Source organism: Stenella coeruleoalba (genome assembly GCF_951394435.1).
Source record: "Stenella coeruleoalba genome assembly, chromosome: 11".
NCBI classification, from domain to species: domain Eukaryota; kingdom Metazoa; phylum Chordata; class Mammalia; order Artiodactyla; family Delphinidae; genus Stenella; species Stenella coeruleoalba.
Genome location: NC_137157.1, coordinates 36,064,894 through 36,080,446, shown reverse-complemented (window position 1 = coordinate 36,080,446; position 15,553 = coordinate 36,064,894). Strand labels below are relative to the sequence as shown.

The 15,553-nt window shown below is 35.8% G+C and overlaps 1 protein-coding gene across 8 annotated transcripts in view; it reads left to right on the top strand.

The window, feature by feature from the left end:
- The window catches only part of TMTC2 (transmembrane O-mannosyltransferase targeting cadherins 2), an 859,721-nt gene that overhangs the window by 274,510 nt on the left and 569,658 nt on the right, over nt 1-15,553 (top strand). For all 8 annotated transcript variants that reach the window (XR_013830420.1, XR_013830421.1, XR_013830422.1 and 5 more), the window contains one exon: nt 6,010-6,131. Coding sequence is in view for 5 of the 8 variants with exons in the window: in XM_079936321.1 (XP_079792447.1) it covers nt 6,010-6,131 (122 nt within the window). In the remaining 3 variants the exon portion in view is untranslated. The remainder of the gene's footprint in view (nt 1-6,009; nt 6,132-15,553) is intronic.

Below are 15,553 nucleotides of genomic sequence, written 5' to 3'. Positions count from 1 at the left end.
ACATTCTTCTGAAACTTTTAGAACTTCTCAATTTATAGCTAGGCACATGCAATTCAGTGTTGTTCACACCTTTTGCACTCATGTTCCATTGTTCACTGTGATTTTGCTCATAACCACTTACCATCTGTTTTGTTATTTACTTGATAATTTTCTTCATTCTAAAACATATCTATGAAATCACATTTTTAAACACAGATTAAATGTAATTTATAAGTACTAAATTAAAAAAAAATTTTTGTGTTTCATGTGCACCTAAAAATCAAACTTTGGAAAAGACTGATAAATATATTTCTCTCAGAAGATTGTAAGTACCATGAAGGCAGGAATGAATGATACCTCATTAGCCTTTAGGTTTACCATCATATGCATTATCCATGTTGGCTAACCTAAATTGATATGCAAGATATGCATTTAAGAATTTTTTTTTTTTTTGCCTGAGACATGTGGCATGCGGAATCTTAGTTCCCCGACCAGGGATCGAACCTCTGCCCCCTGCATGGGGAGCGTGGAGTCTTAACCACTGGACCACCAGGGAAGTCCCTATTTAAGCATTTTTAAAAAGAGATTTAACAATTACTGTAAGAATTGAGAAAGGGGTGATTACTTTTGGTACATGTGGTCAAAAAAATTGTAAGTTGGGGAGGAGGGATAGATTGGGAGTTTGGGATTGACATGTACACATTGCTTTATTTAAAATAGGTAACCAACAAGGACCTACTGTATAGCACAGGGAACTCTGCACAATATTCTGTAATAACCTAAATGGGAAAAGAATTCAAAAAAGAATAGATACATGTATATGTATAACTGAATCACTTTGCTGTACACCTGAAACTAACACAACATTGTTAATCAACTATACTCCAATATCAAATAAAAATTAGGGCTTTCCTGGTGGCGCAGTGGTTGAGAGTACGCCTGCTGATGCAGGGGACACAGGTTCGTGCCCCAGTCCGGGAAGATCCCACATGCCGCGGAGCGGCTGGGCCCATGAGTCGTGGCCGCTGAGCCTGCGCGTCCGGAGCCTGTGCTCCGAAACGGGAGAGGCCACAACAGTGAGAGGCCCGCGTACCGCAAAAAAATAAAAAATTTTAAAAAAATAGGGAATTTGGAGGGTGGAGGAATTGCATAAGGTGGTCAAAAGATACAAACTTCCAGTTATAAGACAAAGACATACTAGGGATGTAATGTACAGCATGATGACTGTAGTTTACACTGCTATATGACGTATTTGATTAGGGAGTACATCCTCAAAGTTCTCATAACAGGGAACAGAGCATTATTTTGTATCCATCTGACATGATGGGTATTAACTGACCTTACTGTGGTAATCATTTCACAATATATATGTCAAGTCATAATGCTATACACCTTAAACTTTTACAGTGCTATATGCCACTTATATATCTAAATGAAGCTGAAAAAAAATAGGGAATCTAAACTGAATCTTAACATAGAAATATATTCTCTTGAGCAAGGGCAGGAGAAACAAAAGGTAACACTAGCAGATAGGGGTAGTATGTACCCCTACATGCTCTATTCTTTATCTGGTAGCTGGAGCTGTCCAGTAACCTGAAACATGAAAATTGGTGAGATCTGGACTCTTACATCATCAATAATCCAGCTTTCTTTCCTTTAAGGAGTTAGTCTTTGCCTGGGTTATTTAGATTCAGGGCTTTTTAGGGAGGAAGAGTGACATTATTTGTTCTACATCTGAAACTGGTTTATATCTGCCTGAAGCCAGCCTGGAGACATCGAAATCCCTTTTGTCTGTGAATGAATTGGAAGTAAATCTGGGTGATGAACCTGATCACTACATCATCACACTGCAGATCTTTGAATTCTTACGAAAGTACCTCTATTATGTCATTTTTGTGTGTGTGTATGTAGGGTGAGAAAGAAAAATAGTCATCATTGCTTCTTTCCTCCTGGGTAGTATAAACATTTTTTTTCTATTATTGTAAGTTAAGAAGAATTATAGTACCAGAGAAGATGACTTAACCCTCCTCCCTCTACCCCCTTCCCAATCAAGTATCTTCATTCCCTTTCTTATTGAATTTACTGAACTTTCTTTTCCTGTGGCCATTTCCTTAATGGAATTTTTATGATTTTAATATTTTAATCAAGCTTGAAGAATTACATGTATACCATTCTCTCCTAACTGAATCCACTGATGGCATTTTTTGCAGTTATTTTATCCCTTCTCTAATTTTTATAGTATTTGGACAGAGTGGAATAGTAGAAAGAAAAAGAGAGAATCCAATCTAAATCCTGAACGTGTCATTTGCTTGTTTTTGAACACTGAGCAAGTTGGTTAAGCTCAATAACCCATAGTCACTTCGTTTGTAAGATGAGACCAATACTAATTAGAGTGTAGGAATAATGTAAAAAGTATAAAGATAATGGGGGGGGGGGAGTGGGATGGAGGCCCGAGAGAGGGGATATATGTATACATATAGCTGATTCACTTCATTGTACAGCAGAAACTAACACAACACTGTAAAGCAACTATACTCCAAAAAATATATATAATACTTTAGTAGGTATTCAATAAGTAATAAACTTTATATAGTAGGTAGCTTGATGCATTGGCAAAAAGTATGGGCTTTCGAGGCATTCACACCTTTTAAGATAGGATTGTTAACTGTTCAAGTGACTTATTATTCCTGTACCTTCCTCCACATTCACAAATGAGTGTTCTAACCCCTTGTATGAATTAGAAATGAGAAATATGAGGCTCCTACCTTGGCAGTGCCAGGGAAATAGCAAGTACTTGGGCTTGTATTGTTTGTTGCCTGAATCTTTATTGAGTTGCATTTTAAACACATTTAAATTCATCCATGATCATTTTCTTGCATTTTAGGTTTTGCATCTTGATTTTATTACCACTTTTATGGGCTGTTTTGTGTTAAGGTTAACCTTAGGACTAAAGTACATCTTATATGCTACATATTTCCATCTTAATAATTGAATAAAGTATGAAGCAGAAACGTTTTTAAAGGTCAACCATGGATTATTATTGCTCTTCCTTATTCCTTTAATTCAATAGAGAAGCCCAAGGCAAAGTGAAATGAACTTGATGGCCAGTGTGTCATAAGCTAGAAAACAATTTTCCGTGAGTGAGGCAGAATATAATTTTCACCTGAGCTGGAGACTTGGAAAGTTTATGACTGTTCACTACCAACAGGTTAGCAATGCACTGAGGTCAGGTCGTCCTGGGTTTGAATTGCAGTTTTACCACGTTCTACATTTATGGTTTTGTGTGTTTGATTTAGCCACTGTGCTTTTCAATTTTCTTATCTGTAAAATCCAGGTAATTAAGGATGTTCCGTAATTTAAAAAATGAGATACATAAGCAACTAATGTAGAGATTGAAAATCTGTTTCATCTCATAAACCTAATTTGAAAAGTTAGTTAGTACTGGCTGAATGAGGGTGATGCGTTAAGGCCCCTTGTGGGGCTAAGTGAGAAAACATTCTGTGTGCCCAAAGGTATAGAGTGGGAGGAGTGGCTGCCTGTAAGTCAGACATTTGCTCCCTATAGCTTGCTACCCTATTTTGTAATAAACATTCAATGAATGTTATTGTCAGTGTTATCACTGAGATGCACTGAATGGTTACATGAAGTTTTTCTAAGTTGTAATGAATAGTACCTAAGTAAGCTAGTTATTTACATTTTTCATATACTTGCCAAGATGCATTATGGCATTATATTTCTTATTTGTGGTCCTTTGGTATTTCCCCACCTCAAAAGCTTTACAACTTAATAAGTTACTTGTGAGTTCTTACTGAACAAAAGAGTTCAACCTAAGTAGTTAGCAAATGAATAATATTTCATTTCAAAATGAGTTTTAATCATGATAGATTTCTGACTTGGAAAAAAATAGTGCACTTTCTGAAATGATTTTTTAAAAATCAGACACTTAAATATAAAGATATGAATCTCGAAAGCACTCTGGAATTGGGGTTCTCCTGCACTCTCTTTCTGTAGAGGTAGCTTACCTGTTACTATTCTACAAGTTAGTTGAATTTTTAATAAATGAAAAGTAGAAGCCATATTAAATGCAATGATTGTAGAACTTCTAAAAAGTGATCTATGAGCACTTGAAGACCCAAAGTAGAATTTCAGGTCAATTCCAAACAGAACCTATAATGCAGACCCATCTTTCAGCTCTAACTCTGAAATTAGTATGTGTTTTCTTCTGGCTTTAGAATCCCTTTTAGAGATAAATAGTTGGATTTGGTTTATCATTAATTGCTTTACAATTGTGCATCTTTTCTGTTATATAAATCATATCTAGTATCGTTTTAGTATGAAGAAGTGGTTCACTCTCCCTAAGGAAAATTACTATTTGTTTTGTTTGGAAATATTTATTAGTTCAACATGCCAAAAAGAAAATTTATGACATTGTTTCACTTATTAGGAGATATTATAATTTAAAAATATAATTATCGCAGAAACATGTAAAAAATTTTTTAAATCCATGCCTAATCCTACCACTCTAACAACTATGAATATTTTGTATATTTTATTCTAGTTTTTGGTCTTTGCTTCAGGATTTCTTGCATCTCACCCTGAGCATTTGATTAAATCTAACCAAATTCTTCTTAAATGCGAACACATTTTAAGCTTTAGGAAAAAAATATTTTTTGAGCTATCATTTTTATGATAATATAGTTTAGTGACTTTTCTCAGAACTAGAAACACATAGATGTGTGTGAGTGGTACCTACATTTTTATGCATGTTACATATAATTTGTCACCAATATTTTTACTAACCGGTCAAGCAAAGGGCACTCAAAAGGTCAGGAGATGCAAATCAATTCAATTCATCAGACATATTTCTATTGACAGCGCTGTGCTAATGCAAAAAGAATTTGATTAAGATAAAAGGAAGCTAGCTCTTCCTTTGAAGCAAAGATATACAACCAGTGTGGGTAACACATTTAGGAAAGCCTCTGATTATTCCTCTAAATGGAAAAAGCCATGATAATTATGATTAGTTAAGCTATAAAAGTCTGCTTGAAAAATAATGCAGGTCACCAGTCTGTTGCCTGGTCTCAGAAATTAAGTAGCTTCAACATTTGCAGTGTTTATTATAACTATAATATTTAACTTAAATACACAAATCATCTTAAAATATACTTTTACCATCAGGTGTATATTCTTCCATACTATGAGCATAGAAGGGAGAGGGGGATGATAATAAGCGGGCAACTGATACACTTTTGGCTTTATTTCCAATTTTTTTCTCTTGCTTGGCTGTTAGTGAAATGCTATTTGGTGGGCAAAGTTTGTGTAATTTGAAAGTAACAGCTGATGGCTGAAAGGCCCTAGACTAGCTTTGCACATGGTGATGGGCGTGCTAAATAACTGTCATATATTCACTGGATTTTCCAAAGGAAACTGGTAAATTTTATTTACTCATTAAAATATAAAATGCAAATAATTTCTGAAAAAAACTAAAATCTAGCACCAATGCTTAAACCCAAATATTTTTAACTCCTTCATTTAATCTTACTTTTCTCAACAAGGGTGTCAACCTTAGAGGGTAGGACCTTGAACTTCTGTTGTCTGGGTCCTGCATAATACTCTCCAATTAGTAGTTATTCTGTAAATACTTGAGTGTCTGAAGGAATGAATGAATGTGAATAAATAAGAACAAATGATTGTACATAAGAAAGACACAACCTTAAAAATAAAAAAGAAACGATGACAAAGCACATATTCTTGGGAGTTAGATGTTTCTAAGTTAAAAAAAAAAATCAAACCTTTATCATGTACTGCATTTTTGACTTTTAGGCATTTCACTTAATTTCTCCAAACACAAGTTTTCTCATCTGTGAAATAGACATGATGGTGACTTTTGGGGAATCAAATGAGGTAACGGATGAGAGTACTTGCCACAGAATCTGAAAATGTGTGGAATATAAACAGGATGATGTGATCTGTTGCAAATGTTCTTGCAAAGCTGTATCCTCATACTGATTTTCATGATTCTCTTGCCAGGTGAAGCATACATGCGACTAAGCAAGCTCCCTGAGGCAGAGCATTGGTATATGGAATCACTGAGATCCAAGACCGACCACATCCCTGCTCATCTCACCTATGGGAAACTGCTTGCTCTAACAGTGAGTAACTCCCCTTCTCACCCTTTAGAAACTGGTTCTGCCTATGCAGACTGAGACAGATAGGGTTTGAGGTACTGGTTCCTGGCCAGTTAACCCAGATTGTTAGGATTTCATGATGATAACACTAAGTTAGAACTCTGTACAGAAAAATATAGAAAAATGCATTCCTTTGGCTATGGGGTTTGCCATAGATAAAATATGATATGTATCCTTGATGTAACTTAATTGAAATGTATAAATGGAGAACTCCAAATGTGTGATTATATAATGAACTTGTCAAAATAACAATATTTGTGTAACAACTATGTTCTCCAAGCCAGTGTTAACCCCAGATTGGCTATAATGTGGAATTAAGTCTGATTCTTTCCAAAAAGCCAGCATTATATAAGATAACTGCGTGTGTGTCCGTCACTGTCACCTAGAATTCCTACTAACTGGAAATCATTCTGTAAGAGAAGTGGAGCCATCGTTTGGCCACCCACTATGTGACAAGCTCTCTTGGCCACATTTCTGTGAAAGTGGTATTATTCGAAGCATAAGAAATTGTTGATATTCTACCTTTGTGACTTACAAAATCTGTAATTTTATGTGCCGCAAAGCAATGTTAATGTTTTTATTTTATACAATCAGGGATTGTTCAAAATATTTAAGTAACTTTTCACCCAGCTAATAAATGGTACAACTAGCCTCAATCCTAATATGAATCTCTTATCTGTGTTATTTTAGTTATATCCCTTAATCTCTCTCCAATATTACTAAAAATAAATGAGCACTAGCAAAACGTAGAGCAAACGGTCAGGAAAGTGATTGCTAAGTGAATTCGTAGAAGCGTGTCTTATAATTATTTTAAAATAATAACGTTTTTATTTCCCACAGAAGATGATAAGCTAAACACTTAAAAGTATTATGGATCCATTCTAAGATACCACTAAAATGTTACTAAAGAGATTATATAGGCAGACTAAGTAACCAGAAAACATCCCACTAAAAAATATCTAGATATGCCTAATGAACTACAACAGATATGCTCTTCATGCATGGCTGAGCTCAAGGTGTAGAAAGAGAATTTCCCGGGGATGGAAATGAAGCAGTAACTAAACACCGGCACAGTAAACAGTAGGCTGTTCCTACAGCTGATTTGGGGTAGTTTACCAGTTGCAACAACCCATGGGAAGGAGCTTATTGTTTGTTTTCCTTCTTGTTGGAATAAGAGACAAAACCTTGGACCAACAGAAAGCCAAGAATTAGATGCCTAAATAAAGCAGGAAAGTTCATATCCTCAGTGAAAGGATAATGTAGAAAAAGTTCACATACTGATACAAGAGGGCAGCATGAAAGTTTGTCTATCTCAGCATGGAATCTGAAATCTTTGCAGAGAATTTGTCACTATCATCCTCCCTTTACCAGGCTTTGGGTTTTCGAATTTACTTTACTTGAATGATCAGGGAATTCCTAGGCCAAGAAACTAAAGTCAGTCCAGTAAAATCTCTAGCTGAAGACATTACTGAAGGTGTCCTCTGAAAGAACACAGTTAAATCTAGAAGGAGTTACTAAGTGGGGAGCAAAAAGACTGGGGAACAAAGAAATGGTGTAAACTTTTACTCAATAAAACTATTGAGAAGGAATAACCTCACAGGAACAATCAGAATGGGAGGGGAGATGAAATTTAAGCTGATTTTTGGAAGTCAGAAAGTAGAAAGAGGTATCACAACTGATTCGTCAGAACAGAGTAAACCACCATCTAAAGGGAGTTTGGAACGGGATAACAGTGAGAAGAAAGCTGGAGAGACTCAAGACGTGGCGGCAGCTGGCATAGAAGAGAGTGAGTTAAGGAGTATAAAATAGGGTAATCAGTTCTAACTTACATATGCGGCAGTCAGGTTTCTCCCCATGTGCACAGTGCTAGCCAGCAGGCACTCACCTCTAAGTGGGGAAGGGATGCTCACGGTGGTGGAGCAGTTGGGTGAGAGAGCTCCATGACTCAGGAACAGCTTGCCCAGTCAAAGGTGGAATGCAGAGGGGACTGAAAAGAGGATTGACTGAATGTTTTCCAGTGGAGTACTCAGATTGTCAGTACCGCTCCCCTGGCACCCACAGAACACAAGCTACACAAAGTTCATACCCCCTCAGCAACGCATATACACACACCTCCCCTCCCAAGAAATGGTTGCATTCTTATCTGGAGAAACTGAATCACTGTAGGGAAAAGATTTCCGTATACCTACCTTTGGAGGTCCCTGAAAATGAGTAGCTCCCAAACCAGACAAACAAAAGTGACTCCAGTCCAGAAAGCGTACTTATGCCTAAGGAGTTCATTCAGCTCTTATTACTTTTAAATAACAATGGGCAACCAAGGACCATCAGTCATATTAGGAAAGCCTCAAATGTAAAAGATTGGAACTGAAACAAATGATTAGCAAAAGGAAACTGAAGGAAACAAAAGAAAAAAAAATCCTTAGAGATGGTAATATAGCATTTTGTGAAGTGCAGGATGCCATAAAAAATAAATAATGAAAAAACAAGAAAGAACTTTTAGAAGTTAAAAAAAAAATGATGGCAAAACAATTGTCATTTGAAGTATAAGAAAATAAAGGTGAGTAAATGTTTTCATACCTAAACATAAAGATGAAGAAAAAATATATGAAAGAAGAAATTATGAAATAAATTAATATGGGGGCCCCCAAAAAGAAGGAACAGAGAAAGGGAAAGAACATTACTTAGAATTGGAGGGTATAAGTTGCCGTTTTGGCCGTCTATAGGATCATGATATGTCTAGTTTAATCAGTTAGAAAAAAAATATTTTACCTTATGAAAACCTGATAGGCTGATAATTCGCACAGCTCCATATAAAAATGGAATTCATATATAACTTGGGCCTCAACTACTGTATTTGAGATGTCCTTATAGAATTCAAATGGAAACATTTTTGATTAGATTGAGAAATGGCCACCTTCAAAGAAACTAAAAGTTTCAAATGCCTGATTTACCTCCCCGCCAAAAAAATCATTTAGGAAAAAAAAAAAACTGAATGCTTAAATGTACTTAATTCTGAATATACCTAGATTGTGACACTAGTTTGGATGTAGAAACTACGTGTCTTTTAAAATTTTTTCCTTCTTCTTTACACGCCTGAATTATTTAAGTTTCCTGTACCAAAAATATGGTTTTCCAGGCTGCTTTATTTTTCAGAAGGTATTTTTAAAAACAAGATTTAGCAGTTTTAATTTACTGAAACATATGGAAGGAAGGGAAGGAAAGACATGTATTACAATCAAATTTTAATCCCTCCCCCCCCCAATCAAGAGAACTTTCACAGTTTCCGACTTGCTGATTAGATGAAATACAAATCCTATTATGGAATGGCTTAAACTCAAAATGCCAAAAACTCCACAACCATCCTTAACAGTCTCTTTTTGAATTATGAGATTTGGCAAATTTCTGATCCCAGTGGATTGCTTTTGTCTAATTTTGGGTTTCTTGGCCTGATAATATGCCATTGACTTAACATGGAATTGGCAAGGTAGAAAATGCCACACATTTGACTTCTGAACGCTTTAAATATAAAATATTATAAAATGGAATTGGCTATTACTCTCAAGGGAAGAAGAATAGAAATGGGATTGTGTTTTTACTGTTCCATCAAAACTGACCAAAGGCAAAATATGTAAAACTGACGTGCAACAAAATTAGACTTAGACTATAGAGTAGGACTTCATATAAAGAATTATATTTTTCTGAGACAAATTAGACAAAAAATTGATTATTGGTGCTTTTATTATAGCCAGTGGAATGATTCACTCAAAGCATTTTTGTACAAAATTTTCTTTAAGAATTTGTAGTATTTATAGTATTTAGAAAACTTCAAAAAGATTTGGAATTTCCCAGAATGCTCTGACAAATTCCATAGATCAAATCCTTTTTTATTTCTTTGGCAAAAATGTCCCTTTCCTCTCTCTACCTGTTCAAATTTTATTTCCTCTGTGAAGTCTTGCCTGAGTCTTTCAAGCAATTATTTTTTTCCTTTCTCTGTGCTTCCATGGCACTGGTTTCAGTATCTCTATAATAGCACATTTTAGATTGAATGGCAGACATAAATCTATGTCTTTTTACCCTGGACATGGGACAGGGACTAAGTCTTAACTTACCTTTTTATATCTTTAGCATATGGCTTTCAGTATCTTGATAACTATCCCTGTACCCTCCTTTTGCATTTCCCTTGTTAAGTTACATAAGGGCTGGGCATAGGTCATTTCCCCCCCCCAGTTTTATTTAGATATAATTGACATATAGTACTGTATAAGTGAAAGGTATACAGGGTGCCTGACTTGAATATTTCTGTTTCCCTAGCCTGATTCTCATGTCCTCATTAGTCCCTTCATTTTGTCAACACATGTATTGAGATTTGTTAATCCATGCTAGGCATCACTCTAATTCCCAATGATATATACTGAATAAATGAATGAGAGTGGCATGATTGTAGAGTGGATACAGTGTAATCTTCTAAGACCCTGGAAGGGGACGTGGTCACAAGAGGATTGTACATCTCTTGAGTGCCTGTGATTGATAAATGTTATTTCATGAAGCTTTACAACGAGTACTGTCCTCTTTTTATAAATGAGGAAACTGAGCTTCAGAGATTTAAGGAATGTCCCCCAAAATAAATAAGCTACTAAATAGTAGAATTGGATACGTCCTCAAGGATTTCTGAATTAGCATCATTAATTTTCATTCTATATTAAATAATTTTGTGTGGAGCTTTTTCCCCCCTTTTATACTTGATCAGAGATTCTAAAAGGAAGTTAGTGCTCCTGCCTCCCCATTTTTTTTTAACTAAATTTATTTTTTATTTTTTGGCTGCGTTGGGTCTTTGTTGCTGCACGCAGGCTTTCTCTAGTTGTGGCGAGCTGGGGCTACTCTTCATTGCAGTGCGTGGGCTTCTCACTGAGTGCATGGGCTTCTCATTGCGGTGGCTTCTCTTGTTGCAGAGCACGGGCTCTAGGCACGTGGGCTTCAGTAGTTGTGGTGCGCAGGCTCGGTAGTTGTGGCGCACGGGCTTAGTTGCTCCGCAGCATGTGGGATCTTCGCAGGCCAGGGATTGACCCTGTGTCCCCTGTATTGGCAGGCAGATTCTTAACCACTGTGCCACCAGGGAAGTCCCATCCCCATTTTTTATAACTTATTTTTGGACATTACCTCTAAATGCTAGTTTAGTTTGAATGGGTAAATGCACTTTTATTATTAGGCGTTATAGGTCATTAACTAAGAGTTTTGGCTATTGGCAAAACTTTTAACTTTTAACATTAACTTTTGTCTATTGGCACTTTGGGGTCCTACATTACAGCTCAAACACAAATGTTCCAGGGTACCCTAGAGAATAGTTAGTTCTGCTTTAGGGTCACTGGTAACCTCCATGGTTACATATAGTTGGGCCTGGGTGACATCTCTTTAGAATATATGGAACTTTCATACCAATGTCATATCCAATTAAAATACTAAATACAAGCTGTCTTTAAAATTGATTTATTCCTTGTTTGAACTTTGTTACCTAGGGCTAGTGCCATGAATTTAAAATCGGGCATGCATTAAGAGAGAAAAGAAGGAATAACATTTCCATTATTATGGTGTTTCAGATGGTTTTATAGTTGTTTCTAAACCCGTGTGTGTTCTCTAGTTGTGTGTACATCCTTACTTTGATTTTTTTTTTTTTTGGTCCTCCTTCCTTTTGTCTTTGTTCAGTTTATTTCAGCCAAGTATTTTACAGTTTTTGTGAGCCAGTAAAATTAATATTGACTTAAATTGTAATAAAAGCAACTTGGCTGTTAGCATATTTTCCAGATTTAGGTTAGTAAAAGAGAAGGAAGGATATGGGAGACTCTGACAGTAATTCTTGATACAGCAAACCTTTATTTTGGCTACTGTATGGAAATACTGAGCCAGATTTCTGTGTCTAGCCAAAGTTAATTGGGCTACATAAAACTCCAGTTGTGAAAGTACTTGAAGTTCCATGGAAAAGTTCCATACCCCAGGCTAAAATGGTGTCAGTGTAGTCTATCTGGAGCGCAGCGCTGTGTGTTTCCTTGGGCCTTTTGTCATAATCATTACTATTTAGAGCTGAGATTATTTTTCCATTTGCTCCTCTTTAAAGCAAAGCTCTTCCCATTTTGCACGTTGACTAACATTTAGGTTCCTTTGTTTTATTATAATCACTGCACAGTCATGTTTAGATTGGAGGGAGCAGGGAACAAAAAATTTTCCTGTGACTCTCACTGAATGATTATTACGGATATATACCATTGAAGTTGCAAATTTATTCCGTGAAAAAAGAAGGCATATATCACATATATCATGCTACTGAAATACTGGATAACATATAGGAGAAAATTTAATTTAATATAGTGCTCAGCTAAACATTTTATATGAAATTGCCTCATCTAAACTAAATGATTTAGCATTCTGGACGTTATCATTGTATTATTTTTACTCTGAAGCATAATGAATCTGATAGTTCTTTTTTATGCATTTTGATATACAGAATCAATCTTTTTTTTTTAATTGAGGTATCTTTATAGAATCGATCTTGTAATTACACTATTTGTTGCCACTGAGTGACCTAGGAATCCAAGTATCTCCAAAGTATTCCAGAGTTTTATTCTGCTTTTTATGTCAGTTACTAAAAGTCATTGTTACAGATATTTTCTTTTGCCGGAAGTAACATTATGCTCAGAAATAATATTCTCAGAATAATAATATTCTCAGAAATAATAAAATCAAAATACTCAAATTCTCAGTCATTGAAGGTCATGTGGAATAATTCTACCTGCTTTATATCTACATATCATGATGCTATGTTTGAAAAGAAATGTTAGCTTTTTACTTAGGGGTAGATAGGATGCTGCTGCTTTGAAACTAACTTAAACTTCATTGTTATTTTGTTTGGTTTCTGTACTTGGTCTGTAGTTAACATTTAGTGCAATTTAAATAGCCCAGCAAAAATAAATAAATAAATAAATAAATAGCCCAGCAGGCTCAGGCCTCAAAATCCCCCAGGACTGTGCTATCCCATGTTATTGGAGAAGCCGTATGCCCTTAAATATAGCTTGGCTTTCTTGCAGGACTCTAAAAAAGCAATCCTTTATAAAAACCTGAATTCAATATACATTTTCTGAACCTGAACGTTGTGTCATGTTCTGTAATAAACAGTGGTGATACAAAGACCAGCAGGGCGTTTCTTTGGTCTCAAGAAGACCTCAGTGTATTCTCTTTAGGGGAAATTATAACAACTATCTATAGTTGCTTCAGTGGTGGGCTACCATGCTTAAGACTGGTGGAAATAGTTTTTGTTTCAGAAAGGACAATTATGTAGGTACCTTAATGTTGTTTTCTTTTTAATTTTTATTAGAGGCATGGGATTCCACACCACTTAGTAGGTATTATTCTCCCACTTTGCAGTCCTTTAATTTGTTACATGAGCCCATTGATACACGAAATGACTTGGCGTCACGATTTCCAGCTTGTTATCCTTTCTGCTACATCATGTTGACTCTCCTGTCATGTAATCAAGCATGAACACATTTTAATGTGAGCTAAACTCTGTTTGTAATTTATGTTTTATATTTTCCTAGTTCGATCATTGTTTAATAGAAGACATTTTGAGTATCTTTCCTTGTTAAAACAGCATCCTTGTCTAAGCCCCTGTTTACCTTTGAAAAAAGTGGTACTGACCGCATACGTTTTCAAAAGCAAGTATCTTTCCTCCCAAGGGGTTGGATCAACACTTCACAAAAAAAAGTTGCCTATTTTTTCCTGTAGCCTCTGGTTGTGTATACATATATTCATACACACAGATATACACACACACACAGAGGTATATATATAAAGGAAACCACGTGTGTTCTAAGATGTGACAGTTTTCATTTTTGCAGCCTCGTAAATAGGTTTATCAGCCCATCCATGAACATGTTTACAAACCCATGACATGTTGGTCATTCCCCCTTATATTCATCTACATTGCATATGAGGCCGCTTGGGCCTCAGCAGCCTGAAGCATGACATCTGCAGACTTGTAGATTTTATCCTTAGTTTTTTATTAAAATTATACTTCTTCCAAACAATAGTTCATTCTGAGTTCAACTTTTTTTTTCCCCTGAGACCTGAGCTTCTAGGACCATCTGAATTTCTCATTCATTTCCTATCTCCCTTGACATCAATCCTCATCTCTTGCTTTCCTACCTAAAAAGAATTAAATATTACCTACAGGGTGGCCCCTGACCCTGCCGCTTCTGTGATCAGGTTAATCACAGTATTTCCTGTAGTTAGCTCGTACTCTTTATCATGCAGTAAACTAGACATTGTGAATATGCTATTCTAATATTTCTCACATAATCCCACGATCTAGGTACCTACTCTAGAGATGAGGAAACTGTGGTTCACAGAGGTTCAGACCTGTGTCCAAAGCCTCTTGCATTATACTCGGTTTTTCTGAAAGCTGTACTTAAATTTCTCTTTAACCTTTTGTTAATTATGATCAAATATGGATATATGTTGCCTTGTGCGCATAAACGCCTAACTTCAAAATGTGTAAAAGTTGATTTTTAAAGAAAATCTTTATTCAGTTTTTAGATTTTCTTATAATGCAGTTCTGAAGTGAAAAGACAACTTCTATGTATATCATTAAATTAAAGAAGAATTTTAACATGGGTAATTCAAAAAAGGATTTAGGTATCTATATATGTGAAGTAACAAGAAAATAGTAATAGTGAAGTTGAAAGTTGAATTTTTAATTTAAATACGGTTTACATGGTGTACCTTTTATGGTGTATAGTTTCTCTTGTATTTTAAGTCTTGAAGGAAACATTATGATATTCCAAACTGAAGGGGAGCACGAGGTCAGATGCCTGAGTGAAGTGACTGCTGACCTTTACCTGGTTAACTTTTAACTGGTAGATAGTGAGTTGAAGCCAGAACACCTGAGCACATACCGGCCTACAAATTTATTTAATAAATGTATTTATTTCTTCTCACAGTGAAAAGCATAATTCCTTTAAAAGACTTAAAATTGCAGGACTCTTATTTCTGAGGTGTAATTGAGGCTCTTTGTCAAAAGTGACAGGATGGCGTACGTTCTTGAGCTGACACTGTAATTCAGTGTGCATTGTAGTAACAGTACTTTAGGTGAGAGATGGTAACATGCAGGAGGATTGACACTTAATATGACCCTTTGGTCCCTTTGACATTAACCATGTGGCACTGGGTTTAAGATGGGCACTGGCCATTAAATAATGCCATGTATTATAATGCCATATAATGGAAAAATAGGTAGTGTAATTGGTAGATGTAATGGTCAGTCTGGGAAATTTTTGTCCCTGAGCAATGGAACTGAAAGATATTATCCACTGTAAAGTTTGTTCTATTTCTCATTTGGG